This window comes from Podarcis melisellensis, assembly GCF_964234715.1.
Source record: "Podarcis melisellensis genome assembly, chromosome: 12".
NCBI classification, from domain to species: Eukaryota; Metazoa; Chordata; class Lepidosauria; order Squamata; family Lacertidae; genus Podarcis; species Podarcis melisellensis.
Window position 1 is genome coordinate 19,464,717 of NC_138544.1, and position 26,246 is coordinate 19,490,962.

General features: G+C 43.7%; 1 protein-coding gene across 7 annotated transcripts in view; it reads right to left on the reverse strand.

Annotated features, from left to right (window-relative positions):
• Positions 1 to 26,246, reverse strand: part of RARB (retinoic acid receptor beta) — a 353,150-nt gene that overhangs the window by 7,932 nt on the left and 318,972 nt on the right. For all 7 annotated transcript variants that reach the window (XM_081883362.1, XM_081883363.1, XM_081883360.1 and 4 more), the window contains 2 exons: positions 9,304 to 9,464; positions 4,750 to 4,926 (listed from right to left, as the gene is read on the reverse strand). In XM_081883362.1, the coding sequence (XP_081739488.1) occupies positions 4,750 to 4,926; positions 9,304 to 9,464 (338 nt within the window). The remainder of the gene's footprint in view (positions 1 to 4,749; positions 4,927 to 9,303; positions 9,465 to 26,246) is intronic.

A 26,246-nucleotide genomic window follows, 5' to 3' on the forward strand; every position in this document is an offset into this window, starting at 1 on the left:
AGTTTGGTGGGAGGAGGCCAACTCTGCTTATTCTCTCTCTCGAATTTGTATTTATTATTTTTATTTATAAATGGATGCGCTGTGAAAGAATGTCTTTGCACTCTGAAAAATGATAGAATTTGCTACCACAGGATAGAGAGATGGCTCTCGACGTGGATGACTTTAAAAGAGGATTAGAAAAATCCATGGGCTTCATAAGGCTTTCAGTGGTTACTAGCTTTGATGACTACATCCTCTCTCCATGTCTCTCAGTACAGAACAGAATTCCAGACTGGATGGGCCTTCGAAGCCAGAAGAGCTCTTCCAATTCTCTAGTCTATTTTCTTTAATGTATGAAATCCATGACAACTTCCTCTTCCACCCTCCTACCCCGGCCACAATAAGATATACTGGTAGGGTATGAACCCTGTGCTGTGGCTCCTTTGGCAGTATTCTCGGTTCAGCCCTACGCCAGTTTTCCAGAGATATGGTCAAAGGAAAGAACCAGGGTTGCGGGATCTTCCCGCCAAGAAATAAAACAGCACATCTGAGCAGGTTTCCTTCAGAGAGGAGGAAAAACAATGGACAGCGTGAGTGAAAGGGACCCTTCCCACAGTCGCCGAGAGCGGCTGACATTCTGGGAACCTGAGCTGCCTCTCGGTGCTACTTGGGGAGAAGAATGTGGTCTCTTTGGGTTACATATAATACTGCCAGTGACAAACGCGGCGGCATATTCCGATGCAAGGCCCTTTCTCTTATTTCACGCTCTCTGTAGCCGTTGACCATAATCTGGTTTTATCGAGCAGGGCAAACAGGAGGGTTTCGTGAGAAATTATTTATGAATGGCAGGAGCATGGGAAACACAACGCCAGAGAAACACACCCCATAATCTCGCTGATGAGGGCGAGATACAGTTTGGAAACTTCCCACTCTCTGTTTCTTACGTTAAAACACACGCAGACACAAACTCCACATGAGGATTAGCAGGCCGCAGTTTGCAACTACATTGTCTGTTCTGCAAAGGGTTCTCCATCAGGGCTGATTTGGGGTGCAAGCAGTTGTGTTTCCTTTCAAGGTGCCACAGCAAGCAAGGGAAATGTGTGTGGCGATCACACAGGGTCCCCAGACGATTGACGGTCTATTGATCCCTGTGCCACCACTGTGATCGCTTCCTCGCTGCCACCAACCCGTTACTCTCGGCTACACACTTAGGAGGACAAACGCCACAATGTGGTTTATACAAATGCAGCTTCAATCTAGTTTCTGTACTGAAAGTTCTCATAACATGAGATTAATGTTAACATCTCACAATTAACAAAACAGCTGGCAACAGCTGAAGAAAAGCACACATGATCCCAGGATATGGTCTGCCTGCACATGAGGTCTCCGCCATGCTGGGGCTAAGCAGATATGGGTCTGGTCATGGGCTGGATGAGAGACCACATGGGAAACACATGTATGCTGCCTTGGGTTCCATGACAGGAAAAAGGCAGGATAAGAAATGTTGGGAAATACACAAATCCAGTGACGTGCTCATTACTGGCCTTTTCGATGTATTTGCCCAATCCACTGCTCACTTGCAGATGCAGAAGTTCTAAAGTGCCCACAAAATTCTGAATAAAGAGTTGTATGTACACTCAGACAGAAACGCAGATTTGAGACTACGACCTGTGTCCAGGACGGCTGTCTACCAGCTCCATCTTGTATGCCAGTTGAGACCCTACCTACCTACCTACCTACCTACCTACCTACCTACCTACCTACCTACCAGAGTGGTGCATGCTCTGAGTTATCTCCCGCTTGGACTACTGCAATAAACTCTGTGTGAGGCTACCTTTGAAGGGGACCTGGAAACTACAACTAATCCAGAATGTGACAGCTAGACTGGTGACTGGGAGTAGCCGCTGATCAGGACCACATAACACCAGTCCTAAAAGATCTACATTGGCTCCTAGTACATTTCAGAGCACAATTTGGCCCTGTATATATGAAGGAGTGTCTCCACCCCCATCGTTCAGCCCGGACACTGAGGTCCAGCTCCGAGGCCCTTGTGGTGGTTCCCTCCCTGCGAGAAGTGAGGTTGCAGGGAACCAGGCAGAGGGCCTTCTCGGCAGTGACACCCTCCCTGTGGTACATCCTTCCATCAGATGTCAAGGAAATAAACAACTATCTGAGTCTTAGAATAAGTCTATAAGTAAGGGGAAATGTGTGGGCGTCTTATGGAGCGGATGCAGGCTGCGCAGCTATCCCAGAAGCCAGAAGAGCAAGAGGGATTGCTGCTTTCATTGCGCAGCGATCCCTCTTGCTGTTCTGGCTTCTGAGATTCAGAGTATTTTTTTTCTTGTTTTCCTCCTCCAAAAACTAGGTGTGTCTTGTGGTCTGGTGCATCTTATAAAGCAAAAAATACAGTAAATGAAAGGAAGGAAAAACTGGAAATGTTTGGGGAACTCAATCTTTGCAAGTCTGAAATTTATAATGACCCAACAGCACCACAACTGGCTGCCAGGGCCCAATCCACCAAGCTAAGCAAATATTTACAAGGATAGGGAGGGTGTTCTTAAGCAACCAAAATTACAAGTGATTGTGTCTGGCAGCTGACAAGCATTCCTGGAACTGACAGGCTGAAAATAGATGGCAGGCATCTTAAGAGCAAAGGGCTGGAGAGGGAAGTTAAGCTATGTAAACTCTCGCTCAACTTTAAAACAAAACAACAGCAACAACAATATATTAACCATTTTTAAAAAACCATTTGCACTCTCAACCTCTGTTCAGCTCCCTTCTCATATCCCTGCAAAGGAATACGCCCGAGAACTGTGTCATATTTTATAAATTATCAGTACACTTTCCTGGGGGGTAAAGAAGAAGTTAACTATGCCTTATCATAACAGCGCTCACCAAGGCAGGCATGCAGTTCGTAATAAATGGCTCTGTCTTGTGGTGAGACCACACACAAGAAGGAGGCGACGGCAGCAGCAGGCCAGTATGAATGGAGGCTGGGAAGAAGAAGGGACTCGGAGACGGGCCTCTTGGGAACTGCAAGGCCAGCTCCTACGATACTTTCCCTCTCCTTTTCCACTGTGCTCTCTTCACCCATATACATCAGTGTCCTACAGGAAGGACTGTTTGCAACAGCTTGTGACAAAGCAATGAGAAGAAAAATGGTCAGAGCAGCTAATATTCTCCTCCCCGGGGATCTTGTGTGAAACTTCAAGGGATTATGGGAGCCCCATTACTTGGACGGGAAACTTTCCTGAACAAACTGTAGGATGAGCCAAACACAATATGCACAGCAGAGGGCAGAGGAAACAGCTGATGATCTGACACCCATATATTGCAAGCCCAGACTTTCGTGGAGCTGGACTGACCTAAAGGAAAATGCATGTAGTCAGGGGTGTGTGTGTGCGTGTCCTCCAAAATCTAGGCTACAACCCTATCTGGGCAGAGATAACCTTGCCACAGGTAAGCTCCTGGATAGATTACAGTGAGGAGTTACACATGGGAGCTGCCCTTGGAAATGCTTTGTAAGCTCCAGGTGGCCCCCGAAAAGCACAGCAAGATCATTAATGGGGACTGGAAGATATGAACATACAACACCAGTGTTTTGTCATCTGTGCTAGCTTCCTGTCTATCTCCAGGCCCAGTTCAATGTGCTACTCCTAAATGGCTTTGGCGCAGGTTACCAACCTCTTCCTGAAGACCTACCCAGACCTTAAGATATTCATCAGAGGCCCATCACCAGGTTTCCCTGTCTAAAGAAGTGAGGCAGGTACCCAGTACGAAAAGAGTGTTTTCCATTGTGGTGCATTCCTTGTGGAATGCTCTGCACACAGAGGTTTAGGGCCAAGCGATTACCTTTTTAATCTCCCAGGTCTTTTATAATTATGTTTCAGTGTATTTTAGTACTCAGCACACATAATTTTAAACTGGATTTTAGTACAGTTTTAGAATGATTTTATCCTACTTGTGTTGGTTTTATATGGATAGTTCTACTAAGTTTATTTATTTTAAAAAATAATGGATTAATGGGTGGTATATGCATGCCTAAGTAAATAAACAAATAGACTAGTTAGAAAACTATTGTTTATTCTCTTTGCATGATGTTATCTTAAAGAAATTGACATTTGTAGACAGCCACTCTTCTGAAGTCTTCCTCATAGAACTTCTTTGAGGATAACAAAGCCAGATTTAATACCAAGGCTGTGTGTGTGCTCTTACACTTCAAGAAAATGCATACAATTTTGCAATAGCTTAATGCAAATTCTGGTAAGAAATGTTCTGTGACCCACATAAAGCACAAAAAACAGCAAATTTGAAGATATTGGCATAGTTTAGTTCTTAGAGAAGGTGAGGATCATCGCCTGAAAAACGAAAAATCTTCCTGAGACCCATCCAGCTTTTGGATCTACTGCCCAAACACTTAAACCCTCCACAAACATATTGCAAGCCTAGTTCAGTAGAAACCACATAGATTAAGGCTACTGTTTGCGCCCATGTTGGCTTTCAGCAACATGAAAAATCTGGTTTCAGTCATTCAAGTTGGGTTGCAGTCAAGTGAAGGATTACAGAATTCGGAAGGAAACATTGCTGCTTCTCAAGTCATTTCAGTGGAGCCTACAAAGGATACACAATATAAGTCCCTTTGAACTAAATCACAACTGAAAGAGTTGCTTAGCAGTGGGTTGGGCCATTGGCTGGGTGTTGTTGTTGTTTAAGCCACCACTAAATGACAGCAAAATGTAAGTGAATCATACCAAAAGAGAAGATACGTACCAAGATGTCCAAGCATGCAGCTTTAAGTAGTGTGATCTGGTCTGCAATTGTCAAACTTGTAAAACCAGGCAGCCGTTTTGCAAATTCCACTATCTTAATAATGCACTTGGTCGCAAGTTCGCTGAATTTGTCCCAGAGCCCAAGGTCCAGCCGAACTCGATGGTCAGCACTAGAGTTCTACAAAGAACAGAAGGAATCATAAGATCAGCCAATTTCTGTGCAGCGTAGCTGAATCCATATAAATAATGAAGGGTGGAGAGATCCTGCTACAAGCAATTTCTATTAGCAATCGGAATTGCAGTGAAATTTGCTGCTGGGGATGCTCTTGGTGTAATCATTCAAAAATGAAAGCTGCCATCTGTCAATAAGGCAAAATAATTTTCAGCCTTTCCAAATACCATTGCCATTTTTCTTTCTCTTTAATTATACAGTGTTTATAACCAGGGATTTGAATAAGTGGAACTGGAACACTGGTTTCCATATCTAGGAAAAGGACTATGTCTGGTGGCACATAATTTCAGCACCATGGCTGTGCTCGTGCGTCATGAAAAGTCATAGTTAATAGTCTGCTGTGAATACGCAGAGCACACCAGCTTCCTGACCCTGTGCTAGCGAGCAGAAGCAAGAAAACTTGGCTCAGTGTTAGGTTCAAACTGGGTATCAAACAAACCATGACTGTTAAGCCAAGAATATACACAGATTGTGCTTTGTTTGGCGCAAAACAAACCACGACTATCAGCTTGGACATAACACTCAACCACGGCTTGTTGGTCCTTCTCACTAGCAGGGAGGGGCATATCAGGAACAAACTGGTAAACCATGGCTTGCTATGACATGCAAAATGCAGTCAATGTGAGATCTTTTCACATGCTATTGTTTTAGCAAATTAGTTCAAAATAGTTTATCTTGTCTATACACGGGAAGAGTTTCAGCGCTCTGTCAAAAATCAGTGTTATGAACAGATGAGCCATCTGTTATTGAAAAACTAGTGAGCCAATTTTTTAACAATTATACAACTCTGGATTAAAAAACCCCAACACATATGGTATTGGAGAGTGATCTTTTTATCTCAGCGCAGAAAGTTCAACAGTTGTGAAACGTTTGCCTATCAAGAAAATGAAAGTTGTGATGTTTACTTAATGCATGCAATACTATTCCATGTAGCGGATTTCACTTGGTTTAGCTTTAGAACACCCGAAAATTATTCAGGCTCTTCCAGCCAAAAAAAAAAGAACAGATCTGTAATGCACCTGGACTCTTCAAGCTGCCTGCACTTGTGAAATGTAGAATCAAACATATCCCAAGTGTGCCCCTGCTACTGGAAGAAACCCTTCTTGTGTTTTATCAATCATCAATCAATCAATCAATCAATCAATCAATGGTCTGTCCTAAGCACTGTGGACATAAAAGAAAATGACATTGTTTTAGAACAGGAAATGAACCTTTCACATGCACAGTGCTGCTGAAAAAGTGGGACAAAGAGGAATGTCTGCAAGAGAGCCCAGCAACTGAGGGTTCCTGGTTGCAAGAAGGGATTGGTGAGAGGTTCAGTTCAGCTTGCATTTCAAGGAGATTCTGCCTAATCTGCAGTTTGTGAAACAGTACACAACAGAAGCCCTATCTTCCTTCAAAATTCAGACTACTTTGAAATTTGCAATGCGCTTCTCCAGCCAGGTAATGTGTTGACAAGTGTACTGACTTTCCGGGAAAGTTGGGTGGAACAAACACACCCAGGAAACATGGGAACACTGGAACAGGGGTTGACATGTTAAGTACCTCCTTCTCCCCATTCAAAGCCTTTGTGCCTTCTTTTGAAGGCTTAAATGGGGCTACTGAAAGGCTAGGAAGGTCACGAGACTTGCTGTTGCTAGATCCACGTCTGTGGCCTATTTAAAACGGGTTTAGAATCTGGGCATTCTCCGACAAGAACTGGCACAGGAGAGTGCAAAAGACTGGTACCAACTTGATGAATGGGATAACTTGAAAACGAGGCAGAGAAACTCAAAAAGTTCTGATGAACGGTATAGGTAAATTCCAGGTCCTGGAGGAGTCAGACAAACAGGAAGAGGATCACACAGCCATCTTCCCAGCAGCTGAGTCTATACTCATTTGCTGATAGAAACAAGGCGACCATGCAAAGGAAATGCTTTTGCTTGGGCAGGATAATAACAGGAGGCAGAAGGAAATGTCCCCACAAAACATTTCCTTTAGGAGGCACGGTCCAACAGGAACCTTTCCCACGCATGTTATGCAGAGATGAATTTTGATGCTGAGACTTGCCCTGGGACATTCTGCGGCATAAAGGGGTTAACAGTCACCGCTTTGCTCATGGAAACATTTCCTCCTCCTACCAGTGAGTCTGCATCCTTAAGATTTATTTTAGATCATCCTCAAGGACCTGGGTGAAATACTGTAGGTGGGGGGTGGGGAATAATATCAAGATGTGCAGCCATTCAGGTTGTAATTAAATTTAATAGGCAGTTTATCCACTTCCATAGGGGGGGGAATGGCAGCGAAGAGCAGAGCCTAGAGCAGGAAATCATTTTACAATAGGGTATCCATCTGGAAAGAAGACGTTGCATGAAATCAGCTAGTGTGAACAAAATCTTGACCGGGATCTTATGAGCTCGGTTTATCATGCTCCTCCGCCCACCATTCCTGAGCCAGGGAAGTTTTGACAGAGATGCTTTTGAGCGGATGCCCGGCAGCTTAAACAAAATGCAAATCTGATTTGGCGATTATGCAAGCTGAAGAGAAGAGGTTAGTCGATAAAGCGCCAAGCTCACTTGCTGTTTTATTGCACTGCTTTGCTGTGTTCAAGAGGGACCCAAAATGGCTGTGCCTCATCTTACGAACGCTGAAACCAGAAAGCGCTGCAACAACATGTTATACAGTAATCAGAGCTGCTAAAAAGCACCACTTGGAAAAACAAGCACATTTGTAGCCGTTCCCCTCGATATGGAAATATAAAACTGAGTCAGCATTGATATGCAGGCCAAAAGATAAAATATGGAATTAATATAAAAGAAGGTTAGAAGCGGAAATTCCAGGATTCGCTCTCCATGGGTTCTGAGAAGTATCAAACCGGTGGAGTTTTGCTGAATGTTTTACAACAGCATGATTTCCGAGTGTTGTTTTTTTCCAAGAGTGTTCATGCATGCAGCTTAAGGACCACATTTCCCATAGTGCTGCAACAGAGGACATATGGTGGAATAATACTGTAAGGCCCCCTAGTGACATTTTTATCAGCAGAAAAGCCCAGCCATGCTGTAAAATCCAAACACATGGCCATTTTTAAATTTTATTTATTTTTATTTTTCATCCAAATTGATCCCCTTTGGTGGTTTTGTTTTTTTTTTTTTTGCTTTTTGCAGCAATCTGCTGCATCTCCGACTAAGAATATAGAATAAGACATTTGTGGAGAGACTGATATAGTTGCAGAGGGGTAAGGACCCACACTTTTTTGTTCCTCAATTCTGTTTAACCTATTGAACACAATTTCTGTTTTTGGTTGGCTGGGAGGGGCCTGACCCACTGAAATGAATGCAGACCTCCTCTAGCCAGCCTATCAGGGGGGTCTCAGCAAACCCTGATTTGTTCTTGACCGCTTTGGAGTCCAAAACAAGAGTTTGCAAGCGCAAAGCAGATGGGCCGGATTAAACGGGCAGCTCACGAATTTGGGAGGTGACTACCTTATCAAAAGCAACAACACACAATTTTTTGTTCAACAGGGAGCAAAACATTCTGTGTAGATTTCTATGTCAAAAATAGCTTATGAAACATACCATCTTTCCTCATGAAAATACCTCAGAAATTTAAAATGAGGGAACTGTCCAACTAATTATTATTATTATCATCATTATTATTTCTATACGGCAAATTCATGTTAAAATCTATGTGGTGTGCAGAATCTGGGTTAAAACAAAAATAAGTTATCAATATGGTATGGTACTACTATATTATACAATATAATATGAAGACTGGTCTTGGAATACAAAGCAATCCCCATCAGGGGAAATGTGTTCATTTCTCTTGATAGTCCTAGCAGGAATAAGCAGACTTTTTTCTACACGGCAGGGATTTACAACTCACTCTTCACTTTCCTCTTGCATGTCCTCTAAGAACCTTGTGGTTCTTCTACTCTCGGTAGGCCTCTGTTTTAATGATTCCCACTCTGCTATCATTGATAATTTCAAAATCTTTAGATTTTTGTTTTATTAAATGGATTTATTTATTTTTTTGCCCCATCACCTGGTATGTGGCTCCCTCCTGCTCTCATGCATAGCACTACACAACCTGGATCATACCAATAAAAAGAAAGAAAGAAAGAAAGAAAGAAAGAAAGAAAGAAAGAAAGAAAGAAAGAAAGAAAGAAAGAAAGAAAGAAAGAAAGAAAGAAAGAAAGGCAGGCAGGCAGGCTTTTGGTATGAGAAGGCTTCTGCTTCACTGCATGGGGCTGCATTAAATACTTCCTGGTCGCTTCCAGATCAATTAACTTCTGTGATTCTGACAGCCCACCAGACCCCTCCAGTCTTCATGACACACATCTCTTACCGTAGTGTATTTGCCCAGCTGGCAGAGAGAAGGGAAGGTTTCCTGGTGAGATTTTCGGATTTTCTCTGTGAGGTCATCCAACTCTGCCGTCATTTCGTAATTCTCCATAAACTCTTGCTTTAAAGGCTCCTTCTTCTTTTTGTTCCTGTCATTTCTGACAGCTGGGAGAGGGGCAAGAAGGGAGGCAGTTCAAGTATGGCACACTAACCAAAGTCCAACTGCTCTTGGATACAGCAGCAAATGTTAAACAAGCAAAACATACTGAGAGCACCAAAACACCACTAAGGAGCCGTCTTCTACCGAGTAAGATCACTGGTCCTTCTAGCTCAGGATCACCTAAACCAGGGTGGCTAACCTGCACCCATCCAGGTGTTGTTGGACTACAACTCCCATCAGCCCCCAGGCAGCATGGCCAATGGTGAGGGCTGATGGGAACTGGGGTCTCACAAGGCCAAGCCTTATGAGGAGCAGTTGAAGGAGCTGGGTATGTTTAGCCTGGAAAAGAGGAGATATGATAGCCATCTTCCAATATCTCAAGGGCTGTCATGTGGAAGAGGGAACAAGCTTGTTTTCTCCTGCTCTGGAGGGTAGGACTCGGACCAATGGCTTCAAAGGGCCAAGGGAGATTCCGACTAAACATCAGGAAAAGCTTTCTGACAGTAAGAGCTGTTTGACAGCGGGACGGTCTCGCTCGGGAGGTTGTGGACTCTCCTTCCTTGGAGGTTTTTAAGCAGAGGTTGGATGGTTCCTGCATTGTTGGGGGTTGACCTAGATGACCCTTGGGGTTCCTTCCAACCATAACATTGTATCATTCTAATGTCTAGAGAACCACAGGTAAGCCACTCTCAGTCTATGCAAAGTGGCCATGGCTCAACAGGATTGCAGGCAGGAGTCTTTACCCAGGTCTATCTAGAGATGCTGGAGATTTGATCTGGGATCGTTTGCACACAAAGTATGAGTTCTACCATTGAGCTGAAGCATCCTACCCCACAACCCCCAATAACAATAATAATAACAATAATAATAATACCCTTCATAGTAAATTAACCAGACTGACATTTTATGGTAAGGTTGTTCCTAATACAGTGCAAAGATCTCTGTTCAGTTATTTATAGGCAAACTGCGTGCAACAACACGTGATATTATAATATTCATCACTGGCACTGCCCATGGAATCACTTCGTGCTATAAACAAAGGTGTTTGTACCTCTAAGTCGCCTCCTCTGGGAAACTGCATTTCGATATGTTTTGCTGCAATTTCCATTTCTATATAGGATTATGCCACTTGGTGACCAATTATCACTAGATTAACACCGAGATACCAAACTTAGTAGTACCACAGGGACAAACGTGGATTGTGCAGGCAACATTCTAAGTATGGAGTGGACTGAAATTGTGGTTAGGGTAATATATGCATGGGCTAAGGCACTCTGGGGGATAAACTAAATTAACCAGGTGAGCTCTAAAGGGAATAGCGGAGGACTAAGCCAACCGTTAATACAATGCAGGCCCCAATGGAATCAGTATACAGAGTCAGATACCCATAATCCACAAGAAGCCCAAAATGTGATGTCATTGAATGAGCACTGCACTGGGTCAAATCATGACTGCCTTGCAATAAGTTACCTAGGCCATCTTAACCAGTGACAACAAGGTTAACTACAAACTTGGTTTGCTTGTATAGTCAATGAGAGGAGTGTAAATGGAAAATTAAGAACCAAGGGTGGTGAAAATGTTGGACCAGGACTTCATTGGTATTTGGCTGCCCCACTTTGTTAATGGCTATTCTCCTGCTGCCCTTAAAATTGTTTTCTGTGAATCCTTTGGAACTCATTTTATGGGCTGTGTAGTACGGAGACAGGCTCAAATCCACCTGTCCCTTTTTCTCCCTCTAGGAATAGGTAACCAGTTCACCCACAGAGAGATTCCAGCCCACACCATCTGAAAAGACCTTCCTCAGAGGGACGTGAACTGTATGACAAAATAAAGCCAGGACTGCAGCCAAGCCCATCACCCAATAGCAGAAAAGAAACACAGAAACACACACACACAAAGCAATTCCCATCTGAATCATCTGGTCCCTGGGAGTTCTTGGCAGCAGCTCGCAAGATTGCCCTAAATAAGGTGTTTGTGTTCTACAAGCTGTTCCAAGCTATTGAGCTAAGTAGCTGCTGAGACCTTATGTTTAGCAAATGTGTCAATCAGCACACAGAAATATATGCAAATGGAGCTCTATGGCAAGAGGCCTGCTGCTCCTTGCAGTGGGAGAGGAGTTTACATAACAAGGAAGCAGGGCAATTCTACTGCCTTGGCACAATGCTGCGTTTGCTACACTTGACCATCAGCAGCCAGCTAGCTGTTGTCCATCATGCACAGGATGCCACGTTAGAACAAAGATGGCAACGCCATAGGCCACTGCTGCTGTTTTGGGGAGTCAAACATATGTCCTGTGTGTCCGAAGTCACAGGTGGGCAACATCATTTTTGGGTGGCGTGAGTTAGATTTGTGTTCTGAAGCAGTACGGGGAACCTGAGTTGATGGAAAGGGAGGTGAAATATTACACTGACAGCTAACACATCCCTCCAGGTGTCCCTGTTTTCCAGGGACAGTCCGGATTTGAAGAAGCCATCCCAGTTTCTGATGTGATCCCAGTATGTCCCTTAGCATTCCTTAGGATGTCCCTATTTTCATCAGAGAAATGTTGGAAGGTATGATGTTATCTGACCCCCAAGCCATCTGAAGGCAGCCCTGTATAGGGAACATTTTTAATGTTTTATTATGTTTTACTATATGTTGGAAGCTGCCCAGAGTGGCTGAGGCAACCCAATCCGATGGGTGGGGTAAAAATAGAATGATGATGATGATGATGATGATGATGATAATAATAGATTCCCTTATTTTCATCAGAGAAATGTTGGAGGGTATGAGCTAAAACACCCTTTAAGTCATGCCTTTTAATGTAATTATGCTATCAAAAAAGCCCCACCCTTTAATGTCAGGCACACTTAAAGTTGCTATCCTGCAAACACTTACTTGGGAATAAGCCCTGCTGAACTAAATGGGGCATACATTTGAGTAGAAATGCATAAAATCTGCACTGTAAGAAAGTCAGTTAGATGAAGCGATAATTTAGCACAATTTATTGAAAATTGTGAGGGCCAATTTTGAAGGGTGTAAAGAACTTCTGGATGAAGAAAGCAATACACATACTCAGTGATATTGCTAATTCAACGTAAAAGTCAATGGCAAGACTCTTCTACAGGCCAGGGAATTAAATAAACATACAAAAATCAGTAAATTCCAAGCTAGTGTTCCCAGAGTGACTGTAACTGCCGTGCTGTGCAAATACAGAATATGTGATTATGCTGTATATTGTATTTTATATAAGTTATATCTTCCCAAAGCTAGTTATCTCTGCACAAATCCCAAGTGCAAGATCATGGGCTTTAATGAAGTCACACCAACTATGAATCTAACTATTGTATTTAACATGCCTGGAGTAATGTTGATATAAGAATTCGTTATAGCCATTAAATACTTAGGACTCAAGTGCTGCAGTATTTCATCGTTCCACTGAGTGTGTTGAATGGGAGGCAGAATGCTTTGGAGAGCCAGGCTATTAAAGGGGAAACACTGGCACATATGTACACACTGGGTGTATATAGCTGTACTCACACGTTTAACTACATGCAGGGCCAGCCCAAGACATTTTGGCACCTGAGGCAAACCACAAAACCGTGTCCCCCTCTCAGGGAAAGAGGAGTGAGTGAAGAACAGTGGGAAGAAACAAATCAACTTTACACAGTGGTTGAAGTGGGAACCAAAGGATAAGGGGGTTGCTCTGAATCCCACCAGATGGGTGTAGACCCTAGGGTACAAGACAACACAAGACAACAGTCCACACCATTTTCTCCCTGGGAGGAGTCCAGCAATGCCTCCTATTCACCAAGAGACTTCTGTAGAGTTGGCATGGGGGTAATGATGGCTCCCCCATGAAATGGGGGGTGCCTTTTGCGTGGTCAAGTGCAGCTCCCCCGGGATCCCAGTGTGGCTTGCAGTTGTACGGGCTGGCTTTGCCCTCCCCAGGCTGGATACCTGGAGGTCTCCGCCTACCCCAGCCAATCACCCAATCCCGCCTAGGGAGGCGTTGCCAGGGGATTGGCCAGGTAAGGGGAGAGACCGCCCTGCCCACACAACAGAAGGTGAATCTTACCTGCAAAGCGTGAGTTGGCTCCGGACCTTCTCCCACCCTGCTCTCCCTCAGTTAAGCCTTCTTTTGCAGGTTAACCTCTTCCCCACAGCTATGCAGGTGCTGCTATGTCATGGGTGTTGTTGAAGGGCTGGAAAGGAATTTCCCTGCATTGGCAGGTTTTGCCTTTCCCATAGCAAAAAGTCACAACTTTGGCGGTTTCAGGCCTTGGGCAGAATCCTTTAGCATATCTTCCCTCAATGGGGGGGGGGGGGTTGAAGCAGTGACCCATGCAGTGGCGTAGCGTGGGTTGTCAGCACGGTGCAAGGCAAGTAATTTGCACCCCCTAACCCGTGGATTTGCACCCCCTAACCTGTGGATTTGTGCCCCCTAACCCTAACCCCCAGATGTTGCGCCCGGTGCGGCCGGGGCCCCCTGCACCCCCCACGCTACGCCACTGGACCCCTGGCCCCTTTTCGGTGGTGATCCCAGTTCCCCATTAAGGGGGTCTTGAGGGGATGCATTGGCCATACGCCAAGAAGTTGTCATTGCTCTCATCTCCAATGGGGGCGAAACAGGGGGCAGGCCCTCTGCTTGAACAGATGTTCTCCAGAGCCAGCCCAATCCCCACACATTATGAATAACCCTGACATTCCCCAGATCCCCAGCTGGGGACTAGGAAGGATAAATGCCCAATGCCTGAGCCAAGGTCTCCCTACATCTGAAACTCAATAAAGTTGTGGCAAATTTTAATCCCGTAGCACGTTGTCTTGAGTCACTATTCCATTCGGGGGTTGCCTGGGGTTGGGGGGACTCCGCCTGTCCACACAATGCTGCAGGGGCAAGGGCAAGTCTGTTCTCCAAGGAGTGTGCTGCAGCTGTTACTGCCACTGCCGCAGGAGCAGTGGGTGATGAGTTGCTTGGAGGCTGGATCTTTGCTGCCCCTGTAGATCCTGACACCTGAGGCAGTTGCCACACCTTGCCTCACGGGTTGGTCGGCACTGCCTAATGGCAGGCAGTGCCTAAATCTATCTAAAAATAGAATAGTAGGGTTATCTCATACAGTGGTACCTCCAGATGCAGATGGGGTCCATTCCAGAGCTGTAGTCGGATCCTGAGTTTTCTGCAACTGGAGGGACTGCTTCTGCGCATGTGTGTGTGGCGGTAGAGCGCTTCTGCGCATGTGGCAAAACCTGGAAAAATACTTCCAGGTTTGCCGTGTACATATCCTGAAGGATACCTAACCGGAGGTGGACGTAACTAGAGGTACCACTGTACTTGATTTTGCATTCAAAGCAAGCCTGCCCAGCCACTCTGGGCAGCTCCCAACAGAATATTAAAAACATAATAAAACATAAACCAATAAAAGCTTCCCTAAAGAGGGCTGCCTTCAGATGTCTTCTGAAAGTCAGATAGCTGTTTATTTCCTTGACATCTGATGGGAGGGCGTTCCACAGGGTGGGCGCCACTGCCGAGAAGGCCCTCTGCCAGGTTCCCTGTAACGTCACTTCTTGCAGTGAGGGAACCGCCAGAAGGCCCTCGGAGCTGGACCTCAGTGTCCGGACTGAACGATGGGAGTGGTACAGCTGTCTAAGGTGTCCATTCAAGAGCTTAATGTTTGAAAGGTACTCCTTTCACGTCAGAATCAGCTGCTGCTACTGACAGTTGACAATGGTGAACCACCTGGCATTTTAATTGTCCACAATCTAGCATCAAAGCAAGGCTTTGTAGGAAATCAAAGCAGTGAACAACTCACAGATCCAGCCTCCCAGCACGGATGATGCAGGCCAGCATAAGTGGCACATCCTGCCAAGGTGCTAGGGTCCTGGGAGCTGCCGGATGGTGCTGTGTGCTGACATCAGCCCTGTGCTTATTGGTCAGCATGGAGGACCTGCCTAACAGAATAGACATTTTAAAGTCTTTGAGAGAAGGCAGACCCCACAAGGGTCCTTATTTTCCAGGGACAGTCCCGCATTTACAGAAGACATCCCGGTTTCTGATTTGATCCCAGAAATATCCCGGTTTTCCTTAGGACATCCCTATTTTCATTGGAGGAATGTTGACAGGTATGGAGTTATGTTACCCCTGAGCCCAGGAGATGAGTAACTATACAACCTTTAGAAAACACCTGAAGGCAGCCCTGTACAGGGGTACCTCGGGTTAAGTACATAATTCGTTCAGGAGGTCTGTTCTTAACCTGAAATTGTTCTTAACCTGAAGCACCACTGTAGCTAATGCCCCCCCCCCCCCGCTGCTGCCGTACGATTTTTGTTCTCATCCTGAGGCAAAGTTCTTAACCCAAGGTACTATTTCTGGGTTAGCGGAGTCTGTAACCTGAAGCGTATGTAACCTGAAGCGTATGTAACCTGAAGCGTATGTAACCTGAGGTACCACTGTATAGAGAAGTTTTTTAATGTTTAATGTTTTATTATGTTTGTTTGTATGTTGGAAGCCACCTGGTCAGATTTATTATTATTATTATTATTATTATTATTATTATTATTATTATTATTACTACTACTACTACTACTATTAACTTCTTGAAGTCTGTCACCTTGCTGTTTCCTACATTTCCCCCCTATTATGTTCTTTTTCATCACTTCCTCTTAAGATATGCTGAATTTGCCTTAGGGGGGGGGGAAAGATTAAGATGATCAGCTTGGGCTTAGTGCCAGAATCTGGTAATAGCTGTACATTTCATTTATGATTTACAGACTACCCTCACTACTGGAAAGGAAACTTCCAAGCAGGAGTTTATTGAATGCGAGAGCAGACAGGAGGAAGGAACATCCTTCCTTCTCCCGGGTTGTTCTTAAGAAACAAGTTTATGCTTTCACTTTTGGTGCCAAAATGGGGGCACTGGAAGGGAAAGGAGGGTTGGCAACCTCAGAATCTATCCTTCGGGGGGCACGAAAGGATGGTGCTCTCTGTCATCCAAAGAGGGAGACTTGTCAAGGAGCCCAGTCTGCAAGGGGGCATGTTAGGAGGGGAGAGTACCTCTTTGAACCGTCTCTTGTTTCGGTTAAGACATAAGTCTGCTTGTGATCCAGTTTATTCGAGAATGTGGTACACAAAATAATTATGTGCAGGACTGCATGGTATTTGGCTGAGGTGAAGAAGAATAACTTCTAGGTTTAAAATTCATCATGGGCGCACACACACACACACACACACACACAATCACATGCAAATAGTACCACAGATTTAATGAAGGGTGTAAGATGCCTGACCAAAACTATTGAGTTGTTGTTATTATTGTTGTTATTGTTGTATTATTATTATTATTATTATTGAAAACCAGATAACACTAACTGATACATACACAAGGCACCCACAAAGATAAGGCTAATATGCACATTTTTAAAACACAAACATCCTAACTGAATTTTCACACTGATACATTTAGAATTTAATATACACTGAATATATCTAGGGGCTTGATACATTCAGATATATCAGAGGCTTCCCACATCACAATTTCAACGATGTTTGAAATGAGATGTTATAGAGTACTGTATAAATATTCAGTACATGCAGACATGTATTAAAGTAAAGCAGGTTGCAAAAAATACAATATAATAAAATAAAATATATTATGTAGTATCCAGCACTATCTGAACAAGCTTCAAAAAATGTGAAGAGAGCTTTCTTTTTTTATAATAATAATAATAATAATAATAATAATAATAATAATAATAATTTATTGTTTATACCCCGCCCATCTGGCTGGGCCTCCCCAGCCACTCTGGGCGGCTTCCATAAAAACCAAAAATACAATCTCTTTCCCCTCACCCCAAGCCTCCTGCAGCCCTTGAAATCTGTTCCACTAGTGAACTGACACCTTTTCCAGTTATGCACTGAGTTATTCTACAGATGCAAATCAAAATTAAGGTACTGGAAACTGGTACACTGTTGGTTTTCTCTAGGTGCAGATATGAGGCAAAGCCCTCAATGCTTTCACACATAAAGACATTTCTTTAGTAGATTTGTCCTTGCTAATTTTTAGCATCCTCTCACAGTAGGAAAGGAGGCAGTAAGCTTTGGAGGAAACCCAAATGCTTTAAAGGACTCGGACAACGCATGAGCCATGTGTACATCACAATTTCTAAACCCTGCCAACAACACCGAGAGACTGAATTCTGTCTGGTTTCCATGTACTTTTCATTCATTACATAATTCTTGCTATATTGCTATAAACTTGATCTATTATAACCTTCAGTACTGTACATTAAATGACATTGAAAATTAGATTATTCTGATTATTAGAGAAGTGAAAAAGGTACTAAACATCTGTAAGCCTCATAATCAATCACTGTATCCATCCGAGTGCAATAAAAATCAATCAGGAGCTAGTGCATTTAAATCTAATTTTTTAAGCATGACATTTCCCTCCAAGTTTCTTTCTTTAAATGTCACCCTTTTCTAGTACAATGATTGATTCTATCCCCAGGGACAGCCCGTGAACACGAGCAGTTTCATCTACTCTGTGGAACAGATATTTACCCCCTAAATATATAAAAAAAATAACAGTGAGCACTACATTTTCCTTAAGCAAAGAGATATTAGTACTAATTGCTAGATGCTGAATTATCAGGTACAAGTGGTGAAAATACATCCTGGTCATTTTCACTGTCAACATTATGTGTATTTTTATAGACAACAGATTAATGCATCACAGTGCAGGTTTTCTCCTAGAGGAATAGAGGCAGTCATTCAAAATAAAAGCTTATGTGGATTTTTAAGCAAGGAGTGGAATAATTAAGTTAAAGTGAACAATGAATTGCCATTATTAGGCTGCTATTAGGCAGAAGACACACCCATAATTAGGGATACATGAAGTTTTCCATTTCAGTTTCTCCTTTGTCAATCAAAAGTTCAAATAAAATAAAATAAAAAATTCCACATCAGTTTGTGAGTTAGTTGGGGTTTTTTTTAAGTCCTCATGAAAATTCACCAGTGTTAACTGCATATAGGTTTGTATGCAATTCTGCCTAAAATAGTCTGGAATACTATCATTGCAAAGAGTACCCAAATTCAAAATTGTCATCTAAGAGCAAAGTCCCAACGCATAGTCCAGGCATAGGCAAACTCGGCCCTCCAGATGTTTTGGGACTACAAGTCCCATCATCCCTGACCACTGGTCCTGTTAGCTAGGGATGATGGGAGTTGTAGTCCAAAAACATCTGGAGGGCCGAGTTTGCCTATGCCTGGACTATGCGTTGGGACTTTGCTCTTAGATGACAATTTTGAATTTGGGTAGTGCTCACACACGTTAGAATATGCATGATCTTTTCTGCCCGGTCTACAAAAAGAACAACAGCTGCCTTGAAACAACCACCACCACCATTTGGGCTGCAACCCTACACCTGCAAGTTTACCTGGGTGTTAAGTCCCCTTAAACTCCATGACGCTTACATCTGAGTAGACATGTATAGGCTTTGGCTGTTAATGTTTCCATTGAGAAATCTGAAAAATCCCAAGTATTTAAACCCTGAGACAGAGGCCACGAGAATGTCATTAGTAAGTTGTCTCATCCGATTCCAGCTGCTCAAATGCCCTTTGGAGCTACCTTCTTGAAGCCAATGCCCTTTGGACTTATGGTTTTGAAATCTGGAACAGCAATTTCCATGGACAGTGGATTACAGGAATAAATAGCCAAATTTGACCTTCCTAGCATACATCACTCAAAGGTTGGTCATCTAAGAATGTATGAATATTACATTAATGCTCCCCAAAAGTCAGGAGAAAGCCTCCTAATTTGGAGAAATGAAGGTTTCCAGAGGTCAGCAGATCAGTTTATTGGATTTTTGAAATGAGAAAACATTGATAGCACTGCCTGCTATCAACCCTCTGTTGATAGTAATTAGCTTAGTTTTACATGCTCAGCCTTGTTTAGGTAGGCTTGGATAAAGTACAGTCATACCTTGAAAGTCGAACAGCTTAGTCCTCGAACATTTTGGCTCCCGAACATCACAAACCCGGAAGTGACTGTTCCAGTTTGCAAACTATTTTTGGAAATAGAACACCTGACGGAGCTTCTGGTTGGCTGCAGGAGCTTCCTGAAGCCAATCAGAACTCACACTTTGGTTTTTGAATATTTTGGAAGTCAAACGGACTTCCAGAACAGATTCCGTTCAATTTCCAAGGTACGACTGTACTTTATAACATTTAGCACTGGGATGGATGGAACAGTCTGTTTTTGCTCTATATCAGTTTCATTCAAAAGTCTGTTCTGTCCCATTTCCACATTAATTTGCATTTTAATTTTTTTTTTTTTTAAAAAACAACCCACAGAAATGTTGTTTGAGAAAGTAAAAAGGTAAAGGACCCCTGACAGTTAAGTCCAGTTGTGAACGATTCTGGGGTTGCAGCGCTCATCTCACTTTACTGGCCAAGGGAGCTGAAGTTTGTCCACAGACAGTTTTTCCGGGTCATGTGGCCCAGCATAATTGAGCCACTTCTGGCGAAACCAGAGCAGCGCATGGAAATGCCGTTTACCTTCCTGCCAGAGCGATACCTATTTATCTACTTGCACTTTGACGCGCTTTCGAACTGCTAGGTTGGCAGGAACTGGGACCGAGAAATGGGAGTTCACCCCCGTCGTGGGGATTCAAACCACCGACCTTGCGATCAGCAAGCCGTAGGCTCAGTGGTTTAGACCACAGCGCCATCTGCGTCCCTGTTTCAGCAAGTACAGGATTTCAAAATTTGGAGAAATGCATGATCCAAAGAAAAATTATGTTCCAACCCATTCATTAAGTGCAAATCAGAATTCACAGAAATCGCATTCCTAATGCAACCTACAATTCTTTTTTAAAAAAATGAAATAAAAGATCTTAAACAACAGATGTTCTTATTTCAAACACATCATCCTTATTTCAAACAACTGATACAAACAGTCAAATAATAGAAAGTGGAGAATTACTCTCATTCCTTGAACTTACAGAAGTGTTGCTTCTGAGAATATCAGAAATACCTTGCCTTCATGAAAAGGAGGCCCATTGCATTCAATAACCAATCGCTTTGTCCTTGAACTTGGAGATGGAGTGACATATAACAGGCTCTGAAGCAATGTGCTGTTTGTGATGTCCATGCAATAAAGAACATGTCATCTCCACTCAAGTTGTTCTTATGAAATGATGCAATGTAATGGCTTAGACTGTGAGCTTTAAACAAGGAAGTTGCTGGTTCAAATTTCATACTACGATTCAGGGGATGCTCTTATGATAGCCACAATCACTCAGTTTTCTATTTATAATTAACTTAATTATTGTAGTGCATACGTAGGGGGTATGTATTTCAAAATGATCACAACAATGCAGAATAATTGTCACTGTAAGCATGAGAATACCGAACATTTTGCAGAGATTCACTTACTGATTTGATTTGGGCTAATCTGTTTTTCTAAATGTCAATAGTTTGATTCCCTAAGGACTCATAGTCTAGGATGAATGGAACCTGTGGTCTTCCAAATGTTGGACTATGGTTCCTATTATCCCTGATCATCATCCACAGGGGTGCCAACTTGAATAAAGTATTCAATAATTGCTCACAAGATGCAGTACACACAGTACACACACATTTGAATGGCAATGCCCATCAACTTTTCGGGAAGGCCATCCTCTCAAATATTTTATTTGGGACCTCAGCCCCTAGAAGCTGGCTCCTGTGATTGACCATGGTGGATGTGGCTGATGGGACTTGTAGTGCAACCAAGCGAATGGTTTGACAGACAAAAGAGTCAAGGGAAATGAAATGACATTGTTAATTTTAAACATAAAAGGTAAAGGGACCGCTGACCATTAGGTCCAGTTGTGACCGACTCTGGGGTTGCAGTGCTCATCTCGCTTTATTGGCCAAGGGAACCGGCGTACAGCTTCCGGGTCATGTGGCCAGTATGACTAAGCCACTTCTGGCGAACCACAGCAGCGCACGGAAACGTTTACCTTCCCGCCGGAGCGGTACCTATTTATCTACTTGCACTTTGACGTACTTTCAAACTGCTAGGTGGGCAGGAGCTGGGACTAACCCACAGCGCCACCCGCGTCCCAATTTTAAACAATAGTTTCAGTTGCGATTGTGCATTATAGATCACTACAACCGCTAGGAAGTCCATCTTTCCAAAGGTGGAATGTTTATTAGAAATCCAATTTTTAGCAATCTGAAGCTGTGTACACACCATACATTTAAAGTACAGTGGTAACTCAGGTTACGAATAGTTCTGCTTACGAACGCTTTGGGTTACGAACTCTACAAACCGGAAGTAGGTGTCCCAGGTTGCGAACTTTGCCCCAGGATACGAATGCAATCTGCTTCCGGGGCCACGGGAGGCCTATGTAGGGAATGTGCACCTCAGGTTAAGAATGCTTCGGGTTAAGAACGGACTTCCAGAACAAATTAAGTTTGTAACCCGAGGTACCACTGTACATGGTCCCCCCCAAAAAAACCTTGAGAACTGTAGTTTACCCCTAAGAAAGCTACAATTACAAACTACAGCTCCCATATGTGTGGTGTTTACAAAGCCTAGATGTTTTCAGTTGTCCCAACCCTAACTTTGCAAATAGTGTGCTGTGAATAATGAAGATTTGACCACCTTTATCAATACAGCACATTTTATTTCTTGCACTTGTAAACCAGCTGCTCTAGAAACACCCTTTCTTGACATCAACGTTTGTAGAACTTGATAACTTCAACACTCCTACACCAATTTAACTTGGTTCAATAGAAAGAAATAGATTTTCCTACTTTGTCCTATCCAACATACAATCTCCAATCTATTTTGCTACAGTGATATTTTATAATAATTCTTCCCCCATCCCATCTACATCCCATCGATGGCTACTATTAACGCCTGCAAATATCTGCAGAAACATGCATTCCAGATGAAAATCTTAGCAACCAGATACCAAAATTGCTCTACACCAATGGTTTATGATTTAAAACCTGTTCAAATGTGCTCCCCCCGCCCCAGCTGATTCAGCTGTGATCCTAAGGAATATCTCAAGCCAGTAATTATCAGACTGGTTTAAAAGCTGCAGTTTGCAACATATGGTCCAGACTCTCCAAAATTCTCATTTGATCTACTGATAATCTTCTCACTACAGTGGTGCCCCGCAAGACGAACGCCTCGCAAGACGAAAAACCCGCTAGACGAAAGGGTTTTCCGTTTTGGAGGCGCTTCGCAAAATGAATTTCCCTATGGGCTTGCTTCACAAGAAGAAAGCCCATAGGGAAATCTCCGGGGACCTCTTTTAAATGCTAGCGGTGGGGAGCAAAGCCTTTCCCCCTCCCCCCGGCCTTCAGAAGAGGTCCAGGAAGGCCGGCGGGGGCCGAAAGGCTTTGCTCCCCACCGCCAGCATTTTAAAAGCAGTCCGGGATAGCAGGGAAGCGCTTCCCGCTATCCCGGATGGCTTTTGAAGGCAGGCGGGGGGGGAGCAAAGACTTTTGCCCCCCGTTGGCCTTCAGAAGAGGTCCTGGACCTCTTCTGAAGGCCGGCGGGGGGCAAAAGCCTTTGCTCCCCCCTGCCTGCCTTCCCGGGAGAGCGGAGAAACGCTCTCCGCTGTCCCGGGGCGATTTAAAAGCCCCCGGGAAGGCAGGCAGGGGGGACAAAGACTTTTGCCCCCCGCCAGCCTTCAGAAGAGGTCCTGGACCTCTTTTAAAATGCTGGGGGATGGCAGCGAAGGTTTCGCTGCCGCCCGCCAGCATTTTAAGATCGCCCCGGGACAGCGGAGAAGTCTCCACTGTCCCGGGAAGGCAGGCGGGGGGGGGGGAAGCAAAGACTTTCGCCCCCCGCCGGCCTTCAGAAGAGGTCGGGGGACAGACTGTCCCCGGACCTGGTCTGAAGGCGGTTTCCATAGGAACGCATTGATTGATTTTCAATGCATTCCTATGGGAAACCGTGCTTTGCAAGACGAAAAACTCGCAAGACGAAAAGACTTGCGGAACGAATTAATTTCGTCTTGCAAGACACCACTGTATTCACTTTCTGCTATACTCTTTTAAGTGAAATTGTTTTAAGAATAACAAAGGCTGATCTAATTTACTGATCAAAACAAGTGGCAAAGGAGATGGGGTTGGCGACAGTTGTTTCTGGAAACAATGCATTTTTCAAAAGGAGAGTGGTATATTATTATTTTTGGGTTGATTTAAATTCAACATTATTACAGAAGATCCTGGATAATTTCAATGGGGAGACTTCTTGCAAACCAGGAAGCTTGTTCCGATAAGGCAAAGAAGCAGCAGTCCACCACAGAGTTAACTCAATAAAATGATGCTTTCTACTTGGATTAACTGACCCAGTTTCCAGACTCCTGCATGGAAAACAAAAGATGAAACTTGGGTATTATACAGAATGGAAAGCAAAGGACAGGGTGTTCCAGCTCACTGAAGGCAGACCCTTTCCCCTCAAGCCTATTGTCTGGTTTCAACAAGTGGCCACTCATTAGATGATGGTGGTGGCCCACAAGGAGGCCTGAGCTGGTTGTAATTTACTTCACAAACGACTGCACATGGTATGGTATAATTTGGCAGAGCTGCTGATCTCTACTCCCAGAGAAGAAGAATGCATGGCTGATGATCCTGCTCTCTCCGGGCAAAACCACTCAAGCTGATAGTAAAAGTTTCACCAGGGAAGTCTTGGGGATGCAGCTTGTCCATACTCCATAAAAAGGAACTTTCAATCAGAATTAAAGAGATCAGAAACAGGCCGTGGAATTTGGCAGAACGCAAGCATACCTATCTTCTTCAGAACACTTTCACAGGAATAATATCCCAGTTTCAGAAGGCCCTCCCCCTTGAGATTTGGCTGGCACCAGTTCCAGCACCTTTCAGATGGGCACCACTGCCATTCTAAGAGAACGATGGAGGTGTTCGTGGTGAGTCCCTGCACCTCTTTTTCTAGAAAAATAGCACTGACTGGCACAAAGGTGACTCATCTTCAACCAGCAGCTAAAGACCTTCCTCTTCCTCCATGCATTCTAGGTATGCATGTATTTGGCCTGCACAATGTTATAGAGATCAGTGTCCGCATTTGAGCAGAACTGATTATTCTGTTTTAATAGCATTGTATTTTGTGCCTTTACACTGTTGTTACACGTCATTAATTCATTTATGATGAATGGAAGGGTATAAAGTCTAACCATAACAACAACTAATAATAGTGCTGTCACTGAAAGAAGTGAAGCAACACCCTTTTCTGTAATTTTTCATTTCTAAAAAAATAGAGAGGTGATATTATTCACTCCATGTTATGTACTGCAGAATAACTATAACTTCAGCTCAATTTCAAATCAGTATTCCGTATTGCTACTGAACATAACGTTATCATAGTTAATGAATAAAGGTCATTGCCTTCAATGGAAGTAAGTCAGTTTGTTGTTTTAATGCGAAAGTGTGCCCACAGTTCACTGAGCAAACCAGCTGATGCACAAATCAGACATGCACGATCACATTCATGTACCATTATTTGCTTTAAAAATATGGATGTGAGACACAAGATTTGCCCACCCTGGAAGAATGGCAGATGCAATTGATAGACTACATGGAATTGGCAGAAATGACTGGCAGAATCCGAGACACGGGAGAAGAACAAACGGAAAAGGATTGGAAGAAATTTAAGGACTATCTGCAAAAACATTGCAAAATATTTGAATGTTAAAGTGATGCAGGATATAAAGATAGTGCGGCATTAGTGCTCACTGTAAACATATAAACTAGTCTGGGTCTTCAGAGAGCTGTGGGGTGAGGTGTAGAGTAGACTGTCAGACTAAGGTAAAGATAAAGGGACCCCTGACCATTAGGTCCAGTCGTGACCGACTCTGGGGTTGCGGCACTCATCTCGCTTTATTGGCAGAGGGAGCCGGCGTACAATTTCAAGGTCATGTGGCCAGCATTACTAAGCCGCTTCTGGTGAACCAGAGCAGCGCACGGAAACGCCGTTTACCTTCCCGCCAAAGCGGTACCTATTTATCTACTTGCACTTTGACGTGCTTTCGAACTGCTAGGTTGGCAGGAGCTGGGACCGAGCAACGGGAGCTCACCCCGTAGCGGGGATTCGAACCGCCGACCTTCTGATCGGCAAGTCCTAGGCACTGTGGTTTAACCCACAGCACCACCCGCGTCCCCGACTGTCAGACCAGATGTGAGCAAAACTAGGTTCAAATCCCCACTGAATCGTCAGGCATACTAAATGATCTTGGGCCAATTAACAAATCTCACCCTAAGCTACCTCACTGGGCTGTTGTTAGGATAGAATGGGAGGCAACTACTATGAACTCAGAGCCCAAAGTCATACCATTTGCCTTAGCAGTGTTTAACATTTTTCAATCTCCACACAGTCATCTGACATCTGGTTTTCCTTATGCAGTCCCACTATCTGATTTCTGGGAGTCCATGATAATGCTTTTGTTTATTTTTAGACCTTATAAGTGGAACAGTAGAAGGGGAAGGGGAAAAAATAGAATATGGTTGTCTTCATTCTAACTTCAGTGCTGGAGAACAGACTATTTGTGCAATTGCATGACATTCACTGCATAGTTAGCATGCTCAGTACAGAGGCAAATGGTGCAACTCTTACTTTTGCACACCATTCCACATGTTTTGGAGTCCCATGAAGCACTTACCTAGTCAATAGGCATTATTTGTCCAGGCTGTCATTTTAATACAACCCTAGTGGTTATTCCTCCCTCTGCTTTGAACTTGGATATACAAACACAACTGGAACACTTGTAATTCCATCCTTAAGACTTCCCCATCT